Consider the following 27,563-nt stretch of genomic DNA (forward strand, 5'->3'; position numbering starts at 1 on the left):
AGCAGCCTGGCTAGGATTTCCAGTGAGCAAGTAGGTGGCCCATTGGGACAGATGGCTTTCCCAGAGTCTCCCAAACCCCAGCAGTGCCCAGGATAGGCGCTGGAGACACTGTCAGTTCCTGACACACTCTCTCAGCACCTCGTGTGCGCCAGACCTGGGGACATGGTGGGAACTGAGGCGAGCTGGCCTGCGCTTTGGATCTCACATTCCACAGAAGGAGGAGAAAAGGAAGATCACTGTGATGTCCATAACTGATGACAGCAGCTGTGAAGAAGAAAAGAAGCAGGTAAGAGGAGAGAGGGGTGAGGCTGGGGCTGAGTGGCAGTGGCGGAGGGAGGAGGGCCACTTTTCTATTTCAGTTGATACCAGATAAGGGACACTGTGTATCTGGCTCTGTGCTGGGCAGGCCCTTGATACCTCTCATCTCCTTTCATTCTCCTCTTATCCCTTAGGATGCCTGCATGCCCATTTCACAGAGTGGTGATTTCCTAAAGCCACACAGGCAGGAAAACAGCAACCCTAAGACTTGAGCCAAGACTTGTCTGAAGTGAAGGCTGGTGTCCCAGCAACAGTGGCCTCCCTGTGAGATGTAGGCTGAGGAAGAAGGCTGGGTGGGTTCCCAGGGGGGGTCCATCTCTCCTAGGGAAGGAAGATAAAAAACTGGGGAGGCAAAGGCACTGGTTATGTAGGTCTGTATGTATGTGGGGCAGGGATTCCTGGCAGGAGGAAGGGTAGAAGCTTTAGAAGTATTTTGTGCATGTCACAGTCAGCAGCAGGGATGATTTAATGATATCAGTGACATCCACAATGGTCATTACCCTTTTTTGGCCAATAGGAAAACTGAGGCCCAGAGAGGGTAGGTCTCCTCCCTGGGGAGCCAATGGAGGAGCAAGACTCGAATCCAAGTCTGTGTGACTCCAGGTTCATGCCCATCACAGCTCCATCTCATTTCTTCCCCTACAGGGTTGCCAAAAAGGGACCCAGGAGGCTACAGGGCAAAATAGGAGGGCTGAATTTGGGTGTCAGAAGCTCACCTTGAATCCTGCCTCTCCCATCACCTAGCTGACCAAGAGACTTAAAATATTTTAAAATGCATTATTTTATTACAAAATGGTACCTGTTCATCGTGTTACATTTGAAAAATGCAGAATGGCAGAGAGAAAATCAGCGCAGCCACTACCCTCCCACTCCAGTGTGTACATGTGCTCTTGGACGTGTCCATTCTCTGACGGAGGCTCCGGGCAGGTACTGAAGCTCCATGAAGCCCTGGGTGCCCACAGCCCACTTCATTTATTGAATCTGGACTCCTCAGGCATCTTCTGAATCCTGGCCCAGCTCTTGCCTCAGAGAGACAGTGCCAACAAACTGGTAAGGACAACACAGCAAGGTCAGACAGTGACCAGGAGCCCTGGTAACGGGAACCTCTGGGCTGGGCTCCTACTCCATGGGTGGGCCAGCCCAGGTGGGGGGTTGGGAAACCTCCCCAGAAGAACTGCATGAGGCCAAGGCTTGGAGGATGAACAGGCAAGAGACAGAGGATGGCCGGAAAAGTATACCCGGCAGAGGGAACAACCTGTGCAGTGGCTCAGAGGCAAAGCAGGATTGTCACATTTGGGGAGCAGAGCATCCACCCCTGTGATTGGGACATGGAGGGGGAGATAGAGGTGAGGATGACCACAATGTCCCTGGCCCTTGCAGGGTACTGGAAGGACCAAATGAGAGCAGGGTGAAGAAGTGTGCCATGCTCAGCCCACAAATGCAAGACAAATTTTTCAAGGTGATGTCTTAGCTTTTTTGCTGCTGTGACTAAAGGACTCAACCAGCACAATTATAGAGGAGGAAGAGTTTATTTGAGGGCTCAGAGTTTCAGAGGTCTTAGTCCACAGAAGACCAGTTCCATTCCTCAGGGTTCGAGGTGAGGCTGAATGTCTTGGCGGGAGAGTGTGGCAGAGGGAAGCAGCTCACATCATGGTGATCAAGAAGGAAAGAGAGAGAGACTCCAGCTCTAGATNGAGAGAGAGAGAGGAGGGGGCTGGGGTTGTGGCTCAGTGGTAGAGTGCTTGCCTGGCATGTGTGAGGCCCTGGGTTCGATCCTCAGCACCACAAAAAAATAAATAAATAAATAAAATAAAGGCATTGTGTCCATCTACAATTAAAAATGAAGTAGAGAGAGAACTCTACTCTCCAAATATATACCCAAAGCCATGCCCCAGTTGCCACCTCGTCCAGCTACACGTTAAGTTAATCCTGTCAGGGATTAGTTTCCTGATTAGGCTGAGGCTATAACCCAATCATTTCTCCTCCAGACTTCCTTGCATTGTCTCACGTATGAGCTTTCCACCTCACATCCAAGCCATAACACATGGTATTTTTTTCTTAGAACTTTCTCCTCTCTGCCACCCTCATGGTTTTTCCAAGTGTGCCGTTGCTCTCCCTATGACCTCCTAAAAAAAGGGGGGGGGAGATAAAAAGAACTGAGTATGGTGGTACATACCTGTAATCCCAGCGGCTTGAGAGGCTGAGGCAGGAGGATTTTGAGTTCAAAGCCAGCCTCAGCAATTTAGCGAGGCTGTAAGTAACCTAGCAAGACCTTGTCTCTAAATAAAATATTTTTAAAAAGGGCTGGGGATGTGGCTCAGTGGTTAAGCGCCCCTCAGTTCAATCCCCATATCCAAAAAAAAAAAAAAAAAATTAAAAGAGCAAAGAGCAAATTCCTAGGAAGGACCAGCAGCACTGGGTGCTTTTAACTAAGTCTGCGGGCAGGGGAGACTTTTTATCCCTCGCAAGTTAATGCAAACTGTTAGGGAGATAAATAAATGACAGAGCTGCCGATGGACTGTTGGGCTCAAAGGAGGGACATTTGTCTCACTTTAGAAGAAGGACCTGGAGGGCTCAGCCCCATCGACTCGTTCATTGTGCTGTTATCTGCCAGAGAGGTGGTGACACCAGAGCAATTAAGACAAACTTTGGTCTATAAGTTCGTGGCTGCAATCTCGTGGCTTCAAAACAAGACAAATGATACCGCCAAGGGAGGAAGCAAAGTCTTTTTCAGACTCTGTCCAAAGTCACAGCGAATATTTGTAGTTGTTCAGCAGAAAATTTGTCATTATGAGGCCTGGGCTCTGCCGGCTTCCCCTGAACCACATTCTAGTCCCTTTCTGTGGATTGTGCCAGCCCAGACTGTCTCTGGGACCAGTTGGCCTCGCCCATAGGGGCCTCGCCCACCGTGGTCCCACCCGCTCTGCCTGCTCCTTAGTTTACAACCGTCTCTGGCAGATCAGGGACATGGCATCTGCCAAAGGTGGAAGGGGATCGGGAAAAGCCAGCAAGTGCATTGCAACCCATCCCTGCCCTGGAGGGTCACTGACCTCACCCCATGTTCCATACTAGCAGCCAGTGCTCACCAAGGCCAGGCTTTGGGCCTACGTCCTAAGCCGTTCACTGCCTCTACTTGACTGGATTACCCCCAGAGACCCTTCCCTTCCTCCCGGCTCTCATCCCATCTCCATGCCTACTGCCTTTGCCATGGATCCCCAGGCTGAAGCCGGCCTTGGCCTCCCTCCTCCACGCCTCCCACCTGCGCTGGCTCCATGAAGTGAAAACACCTGATCCCCTCATGTGTCAGCTGGGACGTGGTCCAGGTTCAGTCTTGGAAGAATGGAGTCAGGACTGTGCCTGGGCCACCAGTGCTGGCCCCTCATCCTCTCCTTTCCCACTGCTTGATGCCCTGCTGCTGGCCCTCCAGGATGCTGCCCCCCTCCCCCATCCTGACACTCATGGGCCCCCTGTTCTCCCTCCCCACCTTTCTCTGATACCTCTGTGGCTGAGAACATAGGCTCCCGTTCTAATGGGGACCAGACTAAAGGACGAAGCTCCAAGGGGAGGTTCATGCAGCAGTGGCTGAAAAGGGAGGACATCTTTGAGGTGGCATCTCGGCGCTCTGGGCTCTCCCATCCCAGGTGGAGGCAGCTGTCCATGCTCTTCTGGCCCATGTGACGGGAGGCGCCCGGGGAGCCCCCTGCTCCGCACCATCCTGAGGCTTCCCTTGAGGCTGTACGTGGGCCGCCCAAGCGGGCTGAGATCTGGAAGCATAGGTCTCCATCAAGATCCAGGTCTATTCGCCCCAGCACAAGGCCCCATGTCCTTGCCTCAGGCAGGGCACCTTTGGCTTCCCTCTGCCGGGCTCTATTGTCCAGCCAGACCACCTCCCCCTGGGCTGGGCCTTGGGCTGGGGCTCCGGGTCACACTGCTTTGGACCACAGGGCCTCTGCTTGCCATGTGGGAGTAATGAGTAATTTCCTCTCTGTCCTCACTGCCTTCTGGGAGGATCTCCAAAGCCTGGGGACATCACATTTTCCAGATACGAAAACCAAAGACCACAGCAAGGGACGATGGGTCAAGCGCTGAGGAGGCGCTCACAAGCCTGGCCCAGGTGCAGAGGCCTCTCCCTTGAGTGCACTAGATCCTGGTTCCCCATCTTCCCCAGGAGCTTCCCTGAGGCTTGCCTGAGGCCTGAGCTGTTGATGAGTGGGCACCCCGAGGGCTGGACCCAGATGAGAAGGGCAGTGACAGTCCTGAGATGCCTCAGAGCACCTTCCCTGAGTCTGGGCTAGGTCCTGGGGATGAGATGAGTCAGACTTTTCCCTGCCTTGAATGCCTCACTTTGTACCCCGGGGGTGGGGAGTAGGGGGTGGGGGGTTGAAGGGATAAAGAAGTTGCTCAGAGGGGTCCCCGAAAGAGGAGAGGAGTTAGTCATAAGGACAGGGTGAGGGTGGGAATCCAGGTGGACTGGAGAGCTCATTCCTTTTTTTTTTTTGGTCCTAGGGATTGAACCCAGCTGTGCTTTACCACTGAGCCACACCCCCAGCCCTTTAAAAAATATTTTATTTATAAACAGGGTCTCTCTAAGTTGCTTAGGGCTTTGCTAAGTTGCTGAGGCTGGCTTTGAATTTGGGATCCTCCTGCTTCGGCCTCCTGAGTCACTGGGATTCCACCCAGTGGGATTCCACCCAGGTGTGTGCCACTGTGCCTGGCTCTGGGGAGCTCATTCCTGGGTGGAGAGCTTCTTCCTGCCTGCTATGTTCCAAGCTCTCACCCTTCTGTGGCCTCTGGGGTGAGGGCAGCTCAGCCTTGGGCTGCAAAGAGGGACCACAGGAATGCTTAAGCTAAACAGGCTGAAGAGGGCCTTGCTTCCAGTCCGAGGGGTTATACAGAGACTCCCTCAGCACCCAGCTGCCCATCTTCCTGACTTCAAGCCAGGGAACTCTCAATCTTGGCCCATGAGGGAGTGGGTTCCAGGGGCCCCCGTACCATGAAGACATGAACAAAGCTTTGTGTGCATGTATGTGGGAGCACATTGTTCTGGGCTGGGGATATGCACAGGTGAGAAACCTGCTCTGGAACATGAGGGCTGGGGGGAGCTCCAGGACTCAAGAGATCAACCCCTGCACTGATGGATGAGGAAACTAAGGCTCACATAGGAGACATGTTTGGTCTGAGGCCACCGCGGCTGCTGGTCTCTGATCCAGGGCTTTGAGGCTCCATCAGGAGCAGCATTCTTGGTGCCATGGAGGGCACACTGAACCCACATCTCTGAGGAGCAAATCAAAGGGCATATCCCTATGCCCTATTCCCAAAGGTACTGATATACTGTCTTTGCACACCAGAATTTAGGGAGGTTTGTACTAGAGAACAGGCACTATGTATACACATGTGAGCTCAAGTGTGCAGTACTTTTGGAGCTGATTCTGGAAACCTGGTTAAGAGTGAGGCCCTGAGGGCCAAACAGTACTTTGCTACTTACTTACTGGGTGACCTTGGGCAGGTCATTGCACCTCTATGGTTCAGTTTCTCCAGCCAGAAAAGGGGCAGAATAATACCACCAATTACCTTATGGGATTGTGGTGGGTATGAAATGAGCCCTAAGCAGTGCCTGCCTTGGGATACTGCTCATTCTTCCTACCTTCCCTGATTTGGGAACTGAGGATGACAGGCTGGCTGGGTGCATCTTCTCAAAGTAAGGATGAGCTTTATGTCTGTATCACATTCTGGGTTGGTCAGTTCTGTCTGAGGAGCCATTGGGCTTCCTTCCTCTCAGAGTGCCTCTTCGAAGGAAAGCCCACCGATCTGCTTTCACAGTCCTTCTGGCCTGAGCACTGGCCCTGGGAGCACAGTCTTCAAGGCTGGGCCTCATCAGACTTTGGACTTCCCCAGGCCCAGGGAAAGGGCAGGTGCTCAGTGAGATGACCCGTCGGCCTGAGGCCGGGCAGCTGCAGCTGGTACCTTGAAGCTTGATGAATGGGAGTCTGGCCCGGGAAACTTAGTGAAGCTGCATGTAAGGCTGGCTCTTGGAGGGCCACTGGAGTGGACATGGGCTGGGAAGGACGGCTCCACCAGTCAGTCATTGTACATTGGGGCTATGGAGAGGAAGATAGACCAGACCCTCAGGCCCTGTGGGGCTTCTGTTCTAATGGAGGGTGTGGAAGATAGGGATAGAAGATAAATGAGTCAAACAAGTGGTTTTGGACACTGTTCCAAATGAAATGGAGGACAGTGCAGATAAGGGACACAGAGTCTGGGGCAGGGGAGGGAGGGCTGTGATTTCAATAGTGTGATGAGACGGGTCCCACTGAGGTGCCACTGGAGCTGAGATCTGCAGAGTGAAGACAGCTAGGTGGGGGCAAGAGGGGTCCAAGCACCAAGAACAAATGTCTCACTAGTTGGCACGACACGAACTGCTAGTAACAGGAAACCCCAAACAAAATAATTTAGTCTGAGCTCATTTTTCAGTCCATTGCAGTTGTTCCTCGCGACTCGCAGGATCCTCCATGTGGTGATTCAGGGATTCAGGTTCCTTCCGTGGTGTCTTAGCAGCTCAGCTCTGCCCACCCCCCACTGTAGTCATCTGTTTCCCTTTAGCAGGGGGATGGAGGCAGGGGCAGGATCTAGGCTTCTTGGCCATCCTCAAGTTCCCTTGAGAAGACCTAGCCACATGGCCTGTTAAGTGTTGGGAGGCGTCTTCCCTGGCTCAGGGAGTGGCTTCCCAGCCCCAGCTCTACACTGTGGAGAGTGGCTGGAGGCCTCTGCCATGGTCCAGACTTGGGAGCATGCCTGGAAGCTCAAGGAGCAGCAAGGAGGTCAGCTGGCTGCAGTGAAGAGAGAAGTGGGGCGGGGCAGATGGTATGGTGTCACACAAGCCATCACTGGGTCTTTGGCCTGTTCTCTGAGTAACTGGGAGATCCTGGAAGTTCTGAGCAGGGGAGGGACAGATCTGCCTTATGTGGACATGGTCCCTCTAGCTGCTGTGTGGGGAACAGGGGGTGGGGGTGTGTGTGCTGGGCGGGGCCGTGGGGGGTGGTGGCAGACAGGAGCCTGGTAGGAGGTGGCTGCAATGGTCAAGTGAAAGGCTGTGGTGACCTGGACTAGGGTGGGAAGTGGTGGAACCAATATCCTTTGAAAGCCAGGACAGTAGGACTTCCTGGAAGGATGGATGCTGGGTAAGAAAAGCCAATCTGGAGCTGGCAGAGCAGCTTAGTGGGAGAGTGCTTGCTTAGTATGAAGGGGACCTGGGTTCAATCCCCAGCACTACAAGCAGCAAGGAAACAAAAAGAAGGCAAGGCTGAGACCCACACTCTGGTGTGGGCACTGGGGAGCTGGTGCAGATTTCTTTTATGGGGGGGAAGCAGTGGGAGGTTTTGGATATGGTTACGTGGGGGCCAAGAGTTTGCTTTTGGATGTGTTGAGATGCTACTTAGGCTTCCAAGCGCACACTGGCCTCTCAGAGTCTCAGTTCCTTGCCTGGAAGGTGGTAAGGAGGCTACCTGACAGGATGGCTGAGTGGCCTTGGTGAGAGGGGTTCTATGGGTATGGACTCAGGACTGAGCGCAGCTGGTGGAGGGAGCTGGTGGTGTGTGTGGGGTGGAGGGAGGAAGAGGGGCCTCTCAGAATGTTTCCCTTTAGCTGGAGGATGGACGTAGGAGCGGGATCTGCACCTTACACCTTGGCCATCTTCTTTTCCGTTAAGAAGACCTGGTCACGTGGCCCATTAAATGCCTGGGCCTTTTTCTTTGTCTCCTGCTTCTTCTGGTCACCCAGGGTCAGATCATTGTGCTGGAGCTGGTGTCACTGCCAGGACTGCAGCCCCCAAGGGTGTGGAGCAAACTCCAGTCTAGTAAGGAGCCCACCGTGGCCCAAGGTTTGGGCCCTGGCCCGGGCTCACTACTCCTCACCCCTTGGTCCTAGCACCTCCACACTCTGGTTTCTCGTCTGTCAAATGGGCTGAGCTGTGGCTTCATCACCCAGCCATGGGGAAACACTTGGGGTACTTGCAGGTGCCTGGATCGCACAAGCCACACAAGCCCCTGCCCAAGTGGAGAGCCCTGCGTGCCCTCGATCTTTGGTGAGAACAGACTCAATGAACAACACACCCTCGTGGGGGGGAGGCACCCCAAAGCATAATACTTTTATTCCCATCAGTGCTGCTGACAGGGCCTGACCCTTTACAAAGAAAATGTTAGGAAAACATAAGTGGGGTGGGGACCACGGGAGCCTCCACCCTCACCGTCCCACCCTGTCCCCACTCTCTGGTGAGGGGTGAGGCACTGCGCAGGTGCAGGTGCTGGTCCCCTCGGGGCTCCTGGGGCTGGCCACCTGGCAGCATGGAAGGTGAGGGCGGGGAGGCGGGGCCAGCAGAGCTCTTCTGGCACAGGCGGCAAACGGAGAGAGGGCTGCTGGTGGGCTGTCCCCTTGTGACTGGTCCTGGACTTTCCGTGCCTGGTTCAGGCCTCACGGGGGCCCCTGCTGGTTCCGCCTCTCCTCCAGAGCCCTGCACACCCACATGGACACCACTGTGGCATTTCCGTCATTGAACTGCACGATGAACGGGTGGCCCTGCAGGGAAGAGGAGCAGGAGTGAGCTCAGCCTCCAGACTTCCACACACCTGCCAAGGCCTGTGCTCAACCTGGATCTTATGTCTTTTTCTCAGAGAGGTAAAGAGGGTAGCTTTCAGCCCCATTTCTCACCCTAGATAGCAGGCCCAGGCCGGGACAGTGACCTGCCCTAGTCCCCAGGGTGGACGTCTGGAGCATTTACTGTCACGCCTCTGCTACCTTCTCCTGAAAGCTCCTTAGGGTGGGGCCTGCCTGACTCCACACTGTCTGGTCCTTATTCAGATCGGCGTCACTCCCACAGCCACCCAGCCAAGGCCTGGCCCTTGTGTGGCCAGCTTTCCGGTCCAGTTGCTGCCCAGAGACCAAAGAATCATCCTGTCAGGGGCTTTGTCAATCCCTTTTAGTTTTCCCCTTTGTCTACAGCTCCCCTATAAATAAACCACAGTCTGCAGCTGGAGGGAAGGTGAAACCCCAGGGGGAGGGAGAGGGGAGAGGAGGTGTGGGGCGTACACATCCTTCTGGCTGGGGCAGAGGGCTGGCCTTCGGAGGGGCCAGCTGTGTCTCCACGCGGCCTGTCTGGTTCTAACCTACTTAGCCCACAGGCAGGCCAGGTTATATTTAGCCAGCCCCCTCCCTGCTGTTCTGAAGCACTAAGATCTACACTCACAATCTCCGGGCCTCCAGGGAGTTCCCAGGGAAGGCCAGAAGAAAGCACGGAGGGCCACAGGGCTGACCTGGCCACAAGTCAAAGGTGGAGGGAAAACTAAAAAGCATTCTCTTCCATCCTCCCCAAGTGGCTTTTTGGCTCAGGAATTTACACCTGGCGGTTCCCCATGCTGGAGCTGGGAACTTGCTAGAAGCGGCATACTAGGGAGCAACAAGCTCATCACACTCTCTTCATAATGGCCAGCAGGGCTGCAGGCCCACGGTGCTCTGACCCCAGCACTGGCAGGAGCTGCGGAGGACTAGGTTGGAGTAGGAAGGGGGCTACTATGGCCCATGCAGACCTCAGGTCAGACCTGAGATGTCCCTGGGTTCAGGAAGAAAGAACGCCCAGATCTCCTCGGTCTGGGCTGCTGCTGTCCGTTCATGGGGTTTGCCCAGTCCAGGTAAGAACTGCTCCCAGGTGCAGCTGTGTGGGTCTAGTTCAGAGGCACTCTCAGAGGTGCCAGGAGGATGGGACCTCAGCTTAGAGGGTGCCCCGGCTCCCAGCCTAGTGTGGGACCCGCCAAGGCCATGGTGGAGCTAGGCCTGGAGCCCAGCGGGGCAGGCCTGTGACTGCGCATGGCATTCTGTGGGGCTGTGGGGGGGCGGGGCTGATGGCCAGGTTGGGTGGGTGTGGGTGGGTGGCGCAGGCCTGTGGGACTGAGGCCGGAGGCAGTCTATCTGGGTTCCCGCAGGTTCTCCCTCTGTATATGCCCACCCCCCACCTGCTTCCTCTAATGGTGCCTTAGATAGCGCAAATCCTTCCTGAAGTCCAAGTGCGCACACTTTCTTTTCAGGAGAGGTGACCTTGTGCCCTTCTGAAGAACAAAGGGAGAAGCTGTGCTCAGAAGCCATGGGCCCCTCCCCCCAAGCCTGGGGTAACAGTGTCACTTTCCCAGAATGCCGGGTGACTTTGGGGCCATATGCTCCATCTCTGTTATCATCTGTTCGGGAACAAGCAGAGCGGAACTGCAGGAGGGGACTGGAGGCATTCCTTCACGTTACAGGAAGGGCCGGTGCCCGCTCTGCGGGGAGGCGCTGTGTCCAGTGCCCAGGTGGTGGGTGAAGGGGAGTGGGCTGCTGGCCTCCCGGCTCGGCCTCTGTTGTCACCCCTGCCTCATGGTGATGAGGCACACCAGAGCCTTGATGGTTTGCACACCCTGCAAGGAAGTGACCTGGACAACTCGTCTGTCCCCAGCCACTAGGACTGGTTTAGGTGGGTGCCCAAGAGGAAGATGTGAGAGGGAGAATCAGAGCGGGAGGTGCAGGGGGACAGACAGAAAGCACGTGAGCAGTGCTCCCTGTGGCTGGGCAGCTGCCAGGCTGGAGCTGCTCCGTGTCTTGTTGGCCTCGCTGCCAGGCAGTGGACACCACGCAGAGGACGCCACACTCACTTCCTGCCTCCTCTCAGGGCACCACAACAGTTAAACCAGGGAGGGCTGAAGTATTCTGCTCCACAGATTTTGCCACAGAAGTTGGGGGCCAGAATGAAGGCAAAGGAAGGGACTGCAAGAGAGAGGATGCATCCGACATGGGACAGGACAGGACAGGAGGAGCCAACGGCAGCCAGAGACGGCCAGTGTCACTGCTGCAGACCCCCACCAGAGGGGCCAAGCGCACGAGGAGGGTGCTGGTGAAACTGAGGCACATCATGAACAGGGGCTGTGAGTCTCCATTCTGCTCCCTCCTTTGCCTGGGTGCTGTCTGGCCTGCCTCAGAGCTGGATGCTCACCTCTCTGCTGAAGTCCCCTCCATCCCAGTTTTTTTTTTTTTTTTCTTTTTTTGATACTGGGGATTGAACCCAGGGGCCCTTTTCTACCAACCTACATGTCCTTTTTATTTTTTGAGACAAGGTTTGGCTAGGTTACCCAGGCTGGCCTTGAACTTGGGATCCTCCTGCCTTGGCCTCTAGAGTCACTGGGATTATAGGAGTGCACCATCACACCTGGCCTGAAGTTCCTAATTCTTGCCCACCTATTCCATCGTTATGAGATGCCTTCCCAAAGGAAAGCTAGGTCACTCCTGAGCCCCTGTCTAGAAGCCAGAGGTGGAAGGGCTAGTGTGGCCTGCTAGGTAGGACAAGGGCTTGGAGCCTGCTGCAGGGCTAAGTCTGGACTCAGTCCAGTGGTCCGGTGCTCACGTAAGTGGCACCTCACTGTTTGCTTTTGGGCTTTGAGTTTCTTCCTAGATAGGACTTTTTTGGGTCCCCACATTTTCTTCTCATTATATAACTTTCCTAAAGATCGTCATACGTTTGAATCAATTCATAACTCATGACTGCAAGGCCTGATGCATGCCTAGCACATAGTAGGCTCTCAAATAGCGCCTGTGACATGAGAAAGTTTCTTGTACATCTGGTATGTCTGTATCTCCCCAGGCACTTGCTGTGCAGAGGTCAAGACCTCCCAGATGCACACGGCCAACGTGAACCTTCCCAGCAACCCTACCTTACAGACAAAGAAAACCAAGGCTCCAGGAAACATGAGGATGGGGGACAAGGCCACAGAGCCAGAAGGTGGCAGGGTCAGGGCTTAAATCCAGGACACTTTCCCACCACGGAAGACACTACACTGCCCCGTGACCACTGCTATCCTCCAAGGTCGGGCACAGGGAGTTTTATATTTCTAATTTTTAAGAGTAGCTTGTACATTGTAGGCACTCAACAACTAATTTTTAACTAAAATTAGGAGGGAAAAAAGCATCCTTGCATCCTCCCTGTTCAGATTCGTAGGTGTCAAGGATTTCTAGTCAGTTATTTGGTACTCAGCAACTCGACTAAGTATTAATATTATCCCCATTTTACAGACAAGGAAGCTAAAGCACAGAAAGATCCACGAGCTTGTCCAAGGCCACAGAGCTTGTCCTTGGCATTGCACCTCCAAAGCCCAATCCTTTTTTTTAAAAATTTTTTAATATTTTTTTTTTTTTTTTAGTTTTCGGCGGACACAACATCTTTGTTTGTATGTGGTGCTGAGGATCGAACCCGGGCTGCACTCATGCCAGGCGAGCGCGCTACCACTTGAGCCACATCCCCAGCCCCAAAGCCCAATCCTTGCTGGAATTTATGGTACAAGAGATCACCTCCCCAGTTTATTTAAAGCATGGGATGAGCTACTGTCACTTGACCTTCATTTTCCTCATATGTAAAATGAAGATAGTAGCAGTACCTGTTGGAAAGATCAACATAATAAAATAAAATATACAAAGCTCATAGCACCCTGAGCAAGTGTTCAGGAAGTAGTAAATGTAAGTGAATAGTGGAAGGTGGGTGTGCAGATAGACAGAGACAGCACAGGTTGTCTGTCATTTAGTATCAGCAACTAGTTGGTTTCTTTAAAGTTGATATAAAAAGGATAATATATTAAAGGAGATAGTTATCCAATAATGCTCTCCTAAATGGTTAGTGCAATTTGCTTCTCTAACCTTGCTGTTACTCAACGTTATGTAACAGGTCTCTCATACAAAGATAACTCTTGAGCAAGGTGTGGTGGTGCATACCTGTAATCCTAGCCACTTGGGAGGCTGAGGCAGGAGGATTGAAAGTTGGAGGCCAGCCTGGGCAATCATACAGTGAGACACTGTCTCAAAATAAAAAGGGCTGGGGGTGTATGTAGCTCAGTAGTAGAGCACTTGTGTGAGGCCCTGTGTTCATTCCTTAAACACACATACACACACACACAGACACATGCACACACATATATACACACAGATAGCTCAAAGATTTCAGTTTCCTATTTAGAAGAGTAAAACCTCAGTCATTCATCTTGATTCATCTCCCATCTTGATTCCTCTGCATGGGAGAGGATGCCCTAGACCTTGGCCCAGGTATCTCCCAGTCCAGATCCAAATGAACAACGAGTCCAACAATCTGCTCAAGGGGACAGCAGGGCAGCCCTGTAATTAGGTGGGGGCCTGCAAAAGGTGCCTGCATGGGCCCTCACTCTCCTTCCCTCTTGTGACCTGGGAGCCTTGCTTAAGACTCTATGTACTACTCCAGCCCTCCCCTCTCAGCAAGAATGGAGGACCATTAGGATTGGATGGGACCTCAGAGACCTGCGGAGTCACAGGATGTGAGGTATGTGGCATTTCTATAGATGTTTCATTCAAATTCCATTATTTTAAATTACATTAAAAAACGATTAAAGTAATATATACACTCAGTTGTGTTCATTTCAAAGTGTTGCATTGAATAATGATGATTTGTCATCTTGCATTGTAATGTTATTATTATTATTTGCAGGTTTTGGAGCAAAGTCTGTCAACTTGTTAAATCTGTTTATATGATTTGATTCTTACATGTAGTTTGGTAAGTAAGAGCGCTGTGTGGTACTGGTCATTTGAGAAAACTCAGAGCTGGGATGTCCACTCAGATTGTGTGTGTATACATTTTTGTGTGAGTATCCCACCGGAGCCCAGGGACATGGAGCTCCTTCCTGAGTGTCTGCCCTGTGGCCAGCCCTGTGACATACCATGAGGTCAGGGTGGGTCAGGGTTGCTCTGAGGTTCTGATGGTATCTGCTTTGAAAGCTCTGAGTACCTACGGCCTGACGTAGTTACCATAAGCAATCATAGGAGAGCTGGTCGTCACGGTCAGTGACTAAACTTTGAAATAAAAGTATTCTGCTGTTCCATTTTAAATCATCCACATTGGTTCAGTGAATGCCTGAGACAGCAGTTGGGTGTGTCAAGATTTCAACACAGTGCCACTGAGACTATCTACTGAGATAGATATAAGACAGCAACTGTCCCCAGTGACCCCAGCTCTCCGAGGTTTGTGGTCCTCAAGAGAAGCTTCCTGGATGATTTTATAAAGAAGTGCCTACAATGGATACTAACATATTCACGCTAAAACCTCATCACTTCTTGTCTATATTGAGTCCTGCCTTCATTTCACGTAACAAAAAGCTTAAAAACTACTAATATAATCCTTATTTACACAGGAGAAAACTCCAGATTACAGAAGATAAATCATTTATAGAAGGGCGCACATCGATGGCCAATGCCTGCTCAATGGCTGACGAGTGGCAGGGCAGTGGCAGCTTTTAGACAGTAATGACGTGAGATGATACATCACAACCATCCCTGGGGGCTCCCACGGGGATCCCCCTATCCCGCCCCCAGGGTGTGCCCAGGTCAGTCCACAGGGCAGCGGGGAAGGCTGTGGCTGGACTGAGGCTGCTGGGGGCCCTGATGGGCAAAGCAACAGGGAGAGGCTGAGGAGTGTGGGTTCCACCTGTGGCTCTGGACTGAGTCGCGTTGCCTTTTCCGGTCACCCTGCTGGTTGTAAGGTGTGTAAGGTCACAGCTACTCACCTATGAGAAGGAATACCCAAGCGGGTCCTCCATTCCCTGGCTTCACCATGCAATGTGAAGGGACTCCTGGGTCCTCTCCCAGGGAGGGGGTTGTGACACCAGGGGGGGACTGAGCTACTGGGCCATGGCATCTCCTGCTCTCAGGGGAGACCTCTGGCTGTTCACTCTGAGCGGGGCTCAGTGGGCAAGCTTTTAGCAAGGCCACTGGTACCACACCAGTAAGCATATCCTTCAGTCCAGATCTTCACAGAAGCAAAGCTGATACTCACTCTCTCGCTGTCATTTCTAGGTCTTCTCCCCAGCTGGTTTTGAAGCCTGGGAAGCTGTTGTCTGCCTGCTGCCCTTGTTTGGAAGAGCTCTTTCCCCCCGAGGGGGCTGGGAAGACCAACTGAGACTATCTGACAGGCAGCTGGGCCTCCAGACACCCCGTGCAGGCTCATAGGGAGCGGCCCCAGGAGCTGGGGTGCAGCAGTCAAGGGCGTGAGTGTGCATGGCCTGGGTACCCAGCAGGCCTATCCTGAGAACATGCGTTTCAGCTTCCAATTTCTATGTTTTTCCCAATGTCTGGGGCAGGGGTAGGAGAGCGTCTTCCAGACTTCATTTTCTTTTAAGACCTCAGGAATGATTTGTGGCTGTGACATGCCATTTCAATCAACCTTCCTGAGTTTATTCTTCACAATGGCTACAGAAATAGATGTTTCCCTCCAAACATTCAATTATTAGTAGCAAACTGATTACCTCTAGCTCTCCTAGATGGCACACGGCCATCTGAGGGGGTCAAGGAGCTCCCCACCTTTCCTCTGAGTAGATCTATGTGTTCTTAATAATTGGTCAGAAAATGGCCTAGCAGAACAAGAGGCTTGCAGAGGTCTCTGTGAGTTGTTCTAGGGCGTGTGCTTCCAGGGCAGACATGGGACTAGTACTATGTGGTGTGGAAATGGGCACAGATTGACTTCAGTAGGCCAAGATGAAGGGTGTATTTGGGGTGCTGACCTTCGGCAGAGTGTCTGAGGAAGTTTAACAATATGAGTGGGCAGGGTGTGGTGGTGTATGCCTGTAATCCCAGTGGCTCGGGAGGCTGAGGCAGTAGGATCGCAGGTTCGAAGCCAACCTTAGCAACTTAATGAGGCTATAAGCAACCTATTGAGACCCTGTCTCAAAATTAAAAAAAAAAAAAGGGGGGTGGGTTAGAGATGTGGCTCAGTGGTTAGGCACCCTTGAATTCAATTCCTGGCATATATATATATATATATATATATATATATATATATATATATATATTCATTCCCATCTAAGGGGGCTGTGGTGGTTGCCCTGGCAGAGGCAGGGGTATAGCAGAAACATGCTGCATCCTCTCTGCCACTTCATTCTTGGGCTGGGCAGATGCACAGAGGCGTCAGGACAAGGGCCCCAGAGGGAGAGTGGGAGTCCTGTCCCAGATGATGTTGAGGACTCATGCTTGAGAAGGGTCTGTAGCAGGTCCAAGCTGTGAATTGGAGGTCAGTTAGGATGTCTGGATATTCAAGGTTTGTTTCTTGGGGTGACAGCTATGTGGTGGTGAAGGTTTAAAGACACTATCCTCAGAACATACACTCTTCCATATCCTCTATTTTTCTTATCTCTTGGCTGTGATGTTTGAGCGCTGAGATCTCAGTTCTGCATATGGGTACTTGTGCACATTTTAGTTAGCTTCCTGTTACTATAACACAGGCCAGAGATAATCACCTTAGGAAGAAAACTATTTATTTTGGCTCATGGTTTCAGTGTGTGATGGATCCATCCTGTTGCTCTGGGCCTATGGCAAATAGCATATTATGCTAGAATCTGTGACAGAGCAAAACCAGTCCCCTGGGGCTGGGATGTGAAAAAGAGAAGAGGATGACACATTCAAGGGCACACTACAAAGACCTAAGACCTCCCACTAGACCCCTCTCATAAACATTTCTCCCACTCCCCAATAGTGCCAAGCCAGTGATGAAGTCTTTGGGGGACATTCCAGGTCCAAAGATAGCAGCGTGTGAGAATAGAGAAGGGGGAAAGAGTAGCAGAAGCAGCAACACAACTTCAGGCACATGGTGGGAGCTCAGGAAGTTTGTTGAACCAAATAGAACTGAATGATTCCGCAGTGAGTGAATGAAGAAAGAAGCTGACAGACTAGACCACCCCAAGGCCCTCCATCTACAAACACCTGTCCATGGTAGATAGACTGGAACATGAAAAAATAAAGCATGGCTTATTCACAAGAAAGAACAAAAGTCCCCAAGTCCTAAAAATAAAGAGGGAGCTGAAAATCACAATTATAAGTGTGTGAGTAGAGTCTTGTGACCCTACAGGATTGGTTTCAGGATTGTTGGACCCGGAAAGGTTAAGACCTAAGTAGATGCAGGAGGAGAGGTCCACCTGGAAAACTGACACCGAATCCCTGAATGAAGCAGGACTACAGAAGGAAGGATCTGGAAAAGTCTGCCCATCAGCAAGGGGAAGATAAGGTAGCTTTGATGGGAAGTGGCCCAAGAGAGGCAAAAATGAAGCCGAGCCTTCCACGGTTTGGAGGGTTCAATATACCAGCTCTGTGGTCTGAGAATCCCTGGCTAATACAATAAATAACCCTGATCCTGATCTAGTGATATTCTAGGGTGCATCAAGAAGCACCCTAGAAAAGGGAAAACCATTCAATATTTCTGAAATCTAAGAATTTCCAGAATAATAGGCCCATTTAATATGAGCTTAATAAAAATATGAGCTTAATAAAAATTCCAAAACATATAAAGAAACAATTCCCCACGGACAAGAGTTGGCAGACACAACACAGAGGAAGATCAGTGCTCTCAGAACAGAGACTATGGAAAAATAACCAGAAAGAAAATGTTAATAAAAAAAGTACATTTGAGGGCTGAGGTTGTGGCTCAGTGGTACAGAGCTCGCCTGGCGCATGCTCGGCCCTGGGTTCAATCCTCAACACCACATAAAAAAAAAAATAAATAAATAGAGGTATTGACAACTACAACTAAAAAATAAATATATATGTGTGTGTGTGTGTGTGTGTGTACACACACACACACACACACATACATATATATATTTAAACATTTATTTTTTAGAAGTAGTTGGACACAATACCTTTATCTTAAGAAATAAATAAAAGAAAATTACCCAAAAAGACAGTACAGAGAGAATTTCTTTCTTTTTTTAAATGCCAAACAGAAAGCTCCAGAGGATACAAATTCAAAAGTCCCACTGATTTTGACTCTGGGTGCAGTGGTGCATTCCTATAATCCCAGCTATTCAGAAGCTGAGGCAGGAGGATCATAAGTTCAAGGCCTGCCTGCACAATTTAGCAAGATCTTACCTCAAAATAAAAAAGGGCTGCGGCAGGGGGTCGGGGAGGCGGGGAGGTCTGTAGCTCAGTGGTAGAGCACTAAATTCCTGGGTTCCATCCCTAATACCGAAAAAGAGGTCCCAATGATTTTCAAGTAAAATAAATATGACAGACTCCATACTTAGAAAAATCAATGCAATTATAGGATATCTAGGACCAGAGGTGGCAATCTGGCAGTCAACAGATTCTTCCTAGTAGGAGCAGAAGCCAGAGGACAGTAGGGCATTTCCAAGGTTCTAGGGAAAATTGTCAGTTTAGGCTTCTAAACACAATGAAACTAACAATCAAAAGAGTGAGAGCAGCCACATGCAGTGGTACATGCCTGTAATTCCAGATCCTTGTGAGGCTGAGACAGGAGGATCACAAATTCAAGTCCAGACTCAGCAACCTAGAAGAATCTATCTCAAAATAAAATTTAAAAGGGATGTGGTAGCCTACCAAGTGCAAAGTCCTAGATTCAATCTCCATCACTGACATTAAAAAAAAAAAGAAAAAGAAAAAGAGTGAGGGGGAAAGTGAAAACAATCCTAGAACAAAACTGAGCCAGTTTTACCATACATAGGACCTGACTGACTGAACTCTTAACATCTTCAGAAAGGAAAAGAAGCCTCAGAAGGGAGGAAGGACTCAATGGCGATGAAGAACAAAGAATTGGTCAGCATATGGTTAAATGTAAATAAACACTGGAGTATAGAAAGCCACCATGACAGTATTCTGAAGATCTAAAACCAGACTGTGGTGACATGGAAGAAGAGGGGGCGATCAGAGAACTAGAGCCCTCAAGTCCAGCATGTGGCAGAGACTGCCAGCTGCCTCTCACTCTTTAGTCCCCCTTCCTCCTTTGTGGTAAGAACCCTGAGTTTCACAGGGAACACTGTCACTCTGCAAAGCAGAGACATTTCCAGTCTCCCCTGGGGCTAGTTCTGGCCAATACCATGAGAGTAGATGTGCTGTGGACCAGTTTCTAGAAATTCTTTTATTTTTGTAGTGGGAATTGAAACCGGGGGTGCTTCCCCACTGAGCCACATCCCAAGCCCTTTTTTATTTTGAGACGGGGTCTTGAAAAATTGCTTTGGGGCTCAAACTTGGGATCCTCCTGCCTCTGCTTCCCAGATTGCTTGGATTATAGGCATGCACCACTGTGACTGGTTAACTCCTAGAAATTCTGTCTGTAAGAGAAGAGGCAGGCAAAATTTTCCACTTCCCTTCCTCTTTACTACTGGCTGGAGCACAGGAGAGAAGAGCTGCCACAGCTGCCGGAGTATCTGCTTCCTGCCTTTGTTAATGAGTGGGAACTTCCCCCATCTCATTTAAGCAGCTATTTTTTATTACATGACGTTAAAGCCAACTCTACCTAAAATAAAAGTAAGAGACTGATTCAAACACTAATTATTTTTTGGAAGGAGGGTATATTTAGTGATTACTTTAAGCTTTGCTAAATTAACAATTTAAGGCTGGGCATGGTGGTGCATGCCTGTAATTCCAGCAGCTCAAGAGGCTGAGGCAGGAGGATCTCAAGTTCAAAGCCAGCCTTAGCAACTTAAGTAAGGCCCTAAGTAAATCAGCAAGACTCTGTCTCAAAATACAAAAAAGGGATGGGGGTATGGCTCAGTGGTTAAAAACCCCTGTGTTCAATCCATGGTGAAAAAAAAAAAAATTAGGGATAATCAATTAGAATTTAGAAATAGAATTTCTAAACCAATGGGAAAATAAAGGGGGAAGGGAATATCCTTATTGTAATCAAGTGGAGAAATAATAAGAAAATAATAAAAAAGTAGAGAGAAAGTACAAAATGGGTACATGCAAAATGGGATAGGAGAAAAATAATTTAGAATATATCAATAAACAATACAAATGATTAAACTAATCAGTTAAAACTAAGATGAAATTTAAAAATCAACAAAATGCAAAATTTCATTTGAAACAAGAGAACACAGAAGTAAAGAAATATAAAATGCATAGCGACATATGCCAACCAGAAGAATATGGCAAAGCTAAATTAATATCAGACAAAAGAAAAATTTAAAACAAATATACTAAAGAAAGTTATTACATAAAGATAAAAAATACTTCACAATGAAGATACAATGTTTTGATGCAGCACCTGACATCACAGCCTTAAAGCATGTAAAGCAAAGAAGGAAAAAAAATGCAAGGAAGTGAGGGGAAAGGGAAAAATAATACAAGGGGAAGAAATGAATGACAGTAGAGGGGGTAGAGAGAGAAGAGGGGAGGGAGGGGAGGGGAGGGGGGATAGTAGAGGATAGGAAAGGCAGCAGAATACAACAGACACTAGTATGGCAATATGTAAATCAATGGACGTGTAACTGATGTGATTCTGCAATCTGTATATGGGGTAAAAATGGGAGTTCATAACCCACTTGAATCAAAGTGTGAAATATGATATATCAAGAACTATGTAATGTTTTGAACAACCAACAATAAAAATTAAAAAAAAAATGCAAGGAGAAATGGACAAAGCCACACCAAGAGTTTGAAGGAGCTGAACACACCTCTCTCAGAAATTGATAGATAAAGCAGGCAGGAAATCAGTAGAGCTACAGAGTATTAGAGCAACACAATTAACAAGGTTTATCTGAGGGATGTTCACAGGACAGTGCATTAAAAAATTGGAGAAAATATGTTGTTTTTAAGCAACGAGAGAGCATAGAAAAAAATGACCATGTCCTGAGTTTCAACAAATAACAGACCTGAGGTTATACACACCATGTTCTTTGACCACAATGCACTAAAATTAGACAACAGTCACAAGATAATGAAACATCTTTCAATCAATTAGCCTGGCCCCACTTAGGGCCCCAGTTTATCTTTCAATATTTAGAAACAACAACAAATGCTTCTAAATAATCTGTGGGTCAAAAAAAGAAGTCCTAATTGAAGCTGGAAACAACAGGGTGAATACCATTTATCTGAAATGCCTGGGATTGGAGGTGTTTCATATTTTAGCCTTTTTTTGATTTTTGGAATATTTGCTCATGCATAAATTAGATATTTTAGGGATGGGACCTAAGTCTAAACACAAAATTAATTTATGTTTCATATACACTACATACACAGAGCCTGAAGGTAATTTTAACAATATTTTTGGTGTACTTGCATTCTGACTATGATCTGTCAAGAGTTCAGGTGTGGAATTTTCCACTTGTGGCACCTTATTAACTCTCAAAAAGTTTTGGATTTTGGGTCATTTCTGATTTCCCGATTAGGGATGTTCAACTGTACTTAAAACTGAATGACATCCAGATGTGGTGGGGCATACCTGTAATCCTTGAAGGGTAGGAGGATTACAAGTTCAAGGCCAGCCTGGGCAACTTAGCAAAGCCCTGTCTCAATAAAAATGGAAAGGGAAGGGAGTGTAGCTAGTGGTAGAACACTTGCCTAGCATGCACAGGGCCCTGGGTTTAATCCCTAGCACCACAACAAACAAAACCTAAAAGCTATATATAAACAATTGTGGGATGCCACTAAAACCATACTTAGGAGGTAATTTATAGAATTGTAGACATATATTAGGGAAAAAGATCAGAGATTTATGAATTACATGTTCAATCCAATAGTTTTTATAAATAGAACAAAAAAAGTCTAAAGAAAACATTAACCAACAAATGATAGAGGTAAGAACATAAAGGAATTAGAGAAAGATACAGACTGAGCACTTGAATAAAACACTTGCTCTTTAGAAGAGATGGGTAAAATAAAAAAAATTTGACAAAATTGGTGAAGAGAAGATATAAGTAAACACCCTCAGGAATGATAAAAGGACATATAATCTCAAATCCGGCCTAAATTTAAGAAGAGCATGGTTTTACCATATGAATGATATGAAACCAATGTATCTGAAAATACAGAGAGAGGATGGGGTCGCGGGGAAGGGTGTTAATGGTGTGGACTGGCAAGGTGCCAAGGAGCTGGGACAAAACATGCCCTGGCAGCCAGGCCATGGATTTTGAGCTCTGGTATCACACTTAACTTTTTACAGCATTTCATATCCATTGTCTCATCTTATTTGAAGGAGCAGCCCATTAAGTCAAAGCTGCTATGCACTTGAAATCCATCTTAGTAATGGTTTTTCTAGTTTCTTAACAGGGAGAAATAAACCATTCACACTAATACTGAAGTTAAATTGGAAAAGGTCTGATGCTATCAAACCAACAAAGAACACAAGAGGAAACAAAAACAGCTATGGACAATAGACATCATCATTTGGGGTAAATAACGTTCAGTGAAGCACCACCTTTTTCCTGTTTTCACCTATGATGCTCCAGATTTTTTGGAGCCTCACTCAATTCAGTGAACGAGGTGCTGTGGGGTTGGGGGTCCAGGGAGCTGGATGGGGGCCCCTTTGGAAAATGTGAAAAAAGAATGAATTTGTAGCCAGGCCTGTGATCCTAGTGGCTGAAGAGGCTGAGCAGAAGGATCATGAGTTCAAAGCCAGCCTCAACAACTCAGTGGTCACTAAGCAACTCAGTGAGACCCTGTTTCTAAATAAAATACAAAAGAGAGCTGGGGATGTGGCTCAGTGGACAAGGGCCCCTAGATTCAGTCCCCAGTACCACCCCCCCCAAAGAATGCATCTGTAATATACAGGATTGAAAAATACCTGTTACTCTAGTTTCTGCTATTAGCTAACAACTAATAGCAGAAACTAGAGTTTCTCCTTTCAAAACTGCCCTTGCTTTTTTTTTTTTAAAAAAGGAAATCCATAAAAAGGAAGCAAACTGTTTGAAAATTCTGGTCATTTTGCATCCTGGTTGCAAATAAAAATCATCAATAGAACCCGCTCTTGGCCTTGAGCATTATTTTCTAAAACAAAACACAAAGAACCTGTGGTACTTAACTATTCTGTTATTGATTTACTGTGGTTTGCAAGGTAATGTTGAAGAAAATTAAATGTACAGGAGCTGGGAATGTGTTTTCTGTGGCAGTGAACGGGTGACCTTTGTCTTCTGGGGTGGGATCACTGGCTGTGCTCAGGACGAGGGACTGAGGGCCCACACTTTATCTATTTACATATGAGCTGGGTCCTTCACTGCAGGGCCTTATGAAACCCAAGTCTATTTCACTTTAAGAATGACAGTTACTTGATTAGAAGCTTGCTTCTGCTGGTAGCTAGGCTCTGGTTTTCCTGGAGACGTTGTTCAGCGATGTTCGCATTGGAGCACTGAGAAGCGTCTATGTACCTGTACCTAAGTCTGGGTTTAGAACACCAGGACTTTATCTGGCCCATTCATGGCTATTTGGTCTCCTTAGAAAATAACAAAACAGCAGCAATTTGAAGTCCACCCTAGTAACCAACTCAAGAGCAAAATGATCATATTCCTGTTTAGTAAATGGCCTATTTCCAGATCTAGAGGTTCCCATCTATCTGCCCCTGAAATCTTTCAACCTTTTCTAAGACTATGAATCTGAAGTTACACTAAGACTTGTACATTTCATCTAACACCAAAACTATGTAACCAACACAAAAACAAAAAACTGACTTGGGGACATATGTCCTCTGCACAACAACATCAGGAGACACCAGAACAGCAGCAGAATACAGCAAGACAACATCCAAAACAATGATCTAAAGGGAGTGGTTTGTTTGTTTGTTTTTTAGCTAAATCCTGATGCATGTAATCTGTTTAGGAGGTTGGGGGAGTGCATGATACATTTCAGGGGACCTGCTACTTGTTTGATTTTTTAAAAAAATTTTGGTTTTATGTAGGATGATTTCATTTATCTGAACTTGCTTCATAAAGCAGCTCATTCACCACTGGTGCTGAATTACAGAGTGCTGGCACTGTGCATGGCAAAAGCTCTCACTCTGCCCAGTGCCCTCCGTACAGTCTGCTGTGAAGCACTGTGTGACGTCATGGGGAAGACAGACCTGCTGTCTTCTGGATTCTATAAAGACTTATGGGGCCACTTAGGGGCCCAGTTTATCTTGGCTTCCTCTGCAGAGAGTTTGATTACTTCTGAGATTTATGGCCCAAGTGGAAGGGGAAGGAAAAAAAAGAAAAAGAAATACCTTGCAGAGTAGATTTATAACCTCGACTTGTTTTTTTAATAACATTAGGGATGACATCCTATGACATAATCTTGGAATGGCTGCAGGGCATTTCAGAAACTCTGTGGGAAGTTTTATATTTTGGGTTTGGCACATTTGTGGTGGCAAGGTCAGGTAGGAAAGGACCAGGGAAATGAGCCAGAGATGGTCAGGGAGTGAGTGTCAGCTGGTTTAATTTTCTGTGTCAACTCTGAAAATTAGATAAACAATGACAAACCAGGCTTTTTAAATGAACTTGTCACTTCTGGTTTTCTTGATACAGGGTAACATTTTTCAAGTCCTGGCAGCCCCCAAGACAGATTTAACCCCTGGGAGGTTTACCCAAGTCTTTGAAAGTCCCTATGTTTGAAAACAAAAGGTTTAGTGAAAGCCTGTACCCCTAAAAGAAAAACTAATACCCTTGAAATTTAAATACTCTTCTCATAACAATGGAGAGGACTTTGCCTAAAACCAGAGGGTCCAGCCTTTTGTGAAAGGTCTCAGCAACTTGTTTTTTCCTTTCCATCGTTGTCTTTGCACTACAGGCCAATTCAACCCCTTGGTAGGTTCCTTTGATTTCGCTCTCTCTCTCTCTTTTGGCACTGGGGACTGAAACCAGGGGTGCTAAACCACTGAGCCACCTTCCCAGCCCTTTTTTGTATTTTATTTAGGGACAAGGTCTCACTGAGTTGCTTAAAACTTCACTAAATTGTTGAGCTGGTTTTGAACTCGAGATCCTCTTGCCTCAGCCTCCTGAACCACTGGGATTACAGGTGTGCACCACCGTGTCCAGCGGTTCCTTTGATCTTAACTTCCTTTTGCAAATACATTCTTGAGCCACTACTCTAAGCACCCCAGCACTGACCTCACGAGTAGGGGCCGACGCTCTTCTCACTGAGCAGGCTCTGCCTGCTCCTGATCTGCCCTGCTGCTTGTTATGAAGAGTGGTTGGTAGGATCTGCCCTTTTACTGCTTTGTGCTATTGTGAGTCTATACTTCGGCACTGGCACGCTCTCTGACGGGGGAGGGGCAGATCACTGGATGTTTCTAAGAGCTGCCCTTACTGGCTCTGCTCTGAGGCTATCTAGTCAGTGGTAACCCAGTTTGAACACGGTCTGGAGGGAGCAGTGCCCATATTCACAAGCAGAAGCATCTGAACAGGTGTTCCTACCAGAGCTCCCCGTCTTCAGGTGGCATAGCCACCCAAGAAATGGCTGGATGGTGCTGCTGCTACTCCCTCAGTTTGTTCATTTGAAAACTAGGCTCAGAGACGTTATGTGATCTGGCCGAGGTGGAGCTGGGATTTAAGGTGGACAGGCTCCACATCTGTGCCTTCTATTCTGACATGGCAAGAATAGCCATGCAACGTGGCAGCTGTGAGGACTCATGCAGGCCAGGGCTTCATGTGGCCTCCAAAGTCCCATCAGAAGTTAAATGTGAACCTGTTTTACAGACAGAGATGCTGCCGTCTGAGGAAGCAAGGAGGGAGCTCCAAGTCTCAGGGCCAGAACTCAAACCCTGCTTCTTGGATGTTACTGTCACTCTTGCCCCACACCCGACGTCTGGTAGAAGTAACTCCCCTAGAAAACAAGGCTCAGACACCATGGTCTGCTCTAGAGAAAATGTTAAATAGGAGACCCAAAGTACTCCAATCTTCTAGTCTTGGCCTTATTCCTCGATTCTGAGGCTGTTTCTCCTGTTGAGTGTAAAAGGATCTCTTTTTCTGACGCATCAAAACTTCAAAATCACCTGTGATGCCAGCTGATGGCTGAGAGGGCAACGTCTGGAAGGCCCAAGTGACAATGTGCCTCTCAAGAGAGGACGCTCGCACCAGCCGCCTGCTCCCATGGCGGGAGATGATCTCCTATCCATGCAATATAGGCGCCTGGGTAGGCGGGGAATAAGTCCCCCTGACCCCCAGGAGTCCTGTGGACTCCGTTCTCAATGACACAGCATACCCGCCACCTCCTTTCACTGGGTACAGAAGTCCTAATACACAGGCTGTCACAGAACCAGCTCCAGGTGCACGATGATGAGTGGCCTAAACTTTCCAGGGCTCGTCACACCCTTCTCCACGTTCAGTGCCCCGCTCTCCTCACAGATGCAGAGGTGGCGAGATGGGCGGTGGAGCATCCAGAGCCCTGCCTGCCACGTATCCAGGACCTGACACTTAGTGGGTGACCTCTTCCCAGAGACCCAGGCCTAAAGGTCCAGCCTGCTCCCCATTTACACCCAGAAGGAGCGACTTTCCTGGGTTCAGAATTGCGTGTAACTAAAATACAAAACAGAAAAAGGAAGCCCAACTGTTGCATCCGTGCACAGCCTACAGACAAGACGGCAGTGCCCTCAGACAGCATTTCAAATACAGTTTATTAGTGTGTGATATGAAAAGGGTATTTTTATTGCATGATATAATGCAATGGGACCTTGGGCGCTCTGTGGAAAGACCTCACACTCAGAAGTGTAATGAACCCGTAGTCCCAAAAACATTATACTGTACATTAACCTATCATTAATGGCACATTAGGGCTAGGGGCATTGCACGCTTGCTGGTCAGGGCTCCATCAGGACAGTGTAGAGAAAACCACACAGTCTTCCCAGGCTGAAAACAAATAGAGAAAATAAATATTCCTGATGTCTACAGGCAGCTTTAAAGGAAGTTCAATCCCAGCTCTGTCTTGCAATTTCCAAGCCTGCTCTTTTTAAAAAGGAAGATATACACCAAACAAAGGGAAAAGAAAAGGACCCTCTTGTAGTTTTCCCCCAGCTCCTGGCTATGCAGCCTCAGCACTGGCCCAAAAAAGGTTGGGAGCAGACGGTGCCTGGTGGCGTTACAGCTGCCCAGAGGATGCTGGATCTTGGACCTGGACCGCAGAGGTGGGAAGGAGCCCTGGAGGTTGTACATGTACCCCCTCACTTTCTAGAAGGAGAAAGCAAGGCTCAGAAAGATGAAGGAGGAGATAACACATCTTACAGAAAAATAGGCAAAGGATGTAAAAAAAAATGGCCAATGAATATAAGAAAAAATATAGTTCATTCTTATTTTAATAAAAGCAATACAAATTAAATAATAACTAGATACCATTTACCACTGATCAGGTTAGCAAAGATTAAAGTCTTATAATCTAGTATCTGAAGAGATGAGGAAGAATAGCATTCTCACATCCAGTTAGGATACACAAAGTTACTGTTTGAACAGTGAAAATCTGAAATGGTCAGAATGTTCTAT

General features: G+C 48.4%; 1 protein-coding gene across 6 annotated transcripts in view; it reads right to left on the reverse strand.

Annotated features, from left to right (window-relative positions):
- Positions 1-8,428: 8,428 nt before the first annotated feature.
- Positions 8,429-27,563, reverse strand: part of Map2k5 (mitogen-activated protein kinase kinase 5) — a 243,479-nt gene continuing 224,344 nt past the window's right edge. For 5 of the 6 annotated variants that reach the window (XM_015480492.2, XM_048793802.1, XM_048793798.1 and 2 more), the window contains one exon: positions 8,429-8,889. In XM_015480492.2, the coding sequence (XP_015335978.1) occupies positions 8,785-8,889 (105 nt within the window). In that variant the 3' untranslated portion in view covers positions 8,429-8,784. Of the gene's footprint in view, positions 8,890-26,685; positions 26,937-27,563 lie in introns of those variants that run through there. The other variant, XM_048793799.1, reaches the window with a different exon arrangement.

Source organism: Marmota marmota, unplaced genomic scaffold (assembly GCF_001458135.2).
Source record: "Marmota marmota marmota unplaced genomic scaffold, marMar, whole genome shotgun sequence".
Taxonomy (NCBI): domain Eukaryota; kingdom Metazoa; phylum Chordata; class Mammalia; order Rodentia; family Sciuridae; genus Marmota; species Marmota marmota.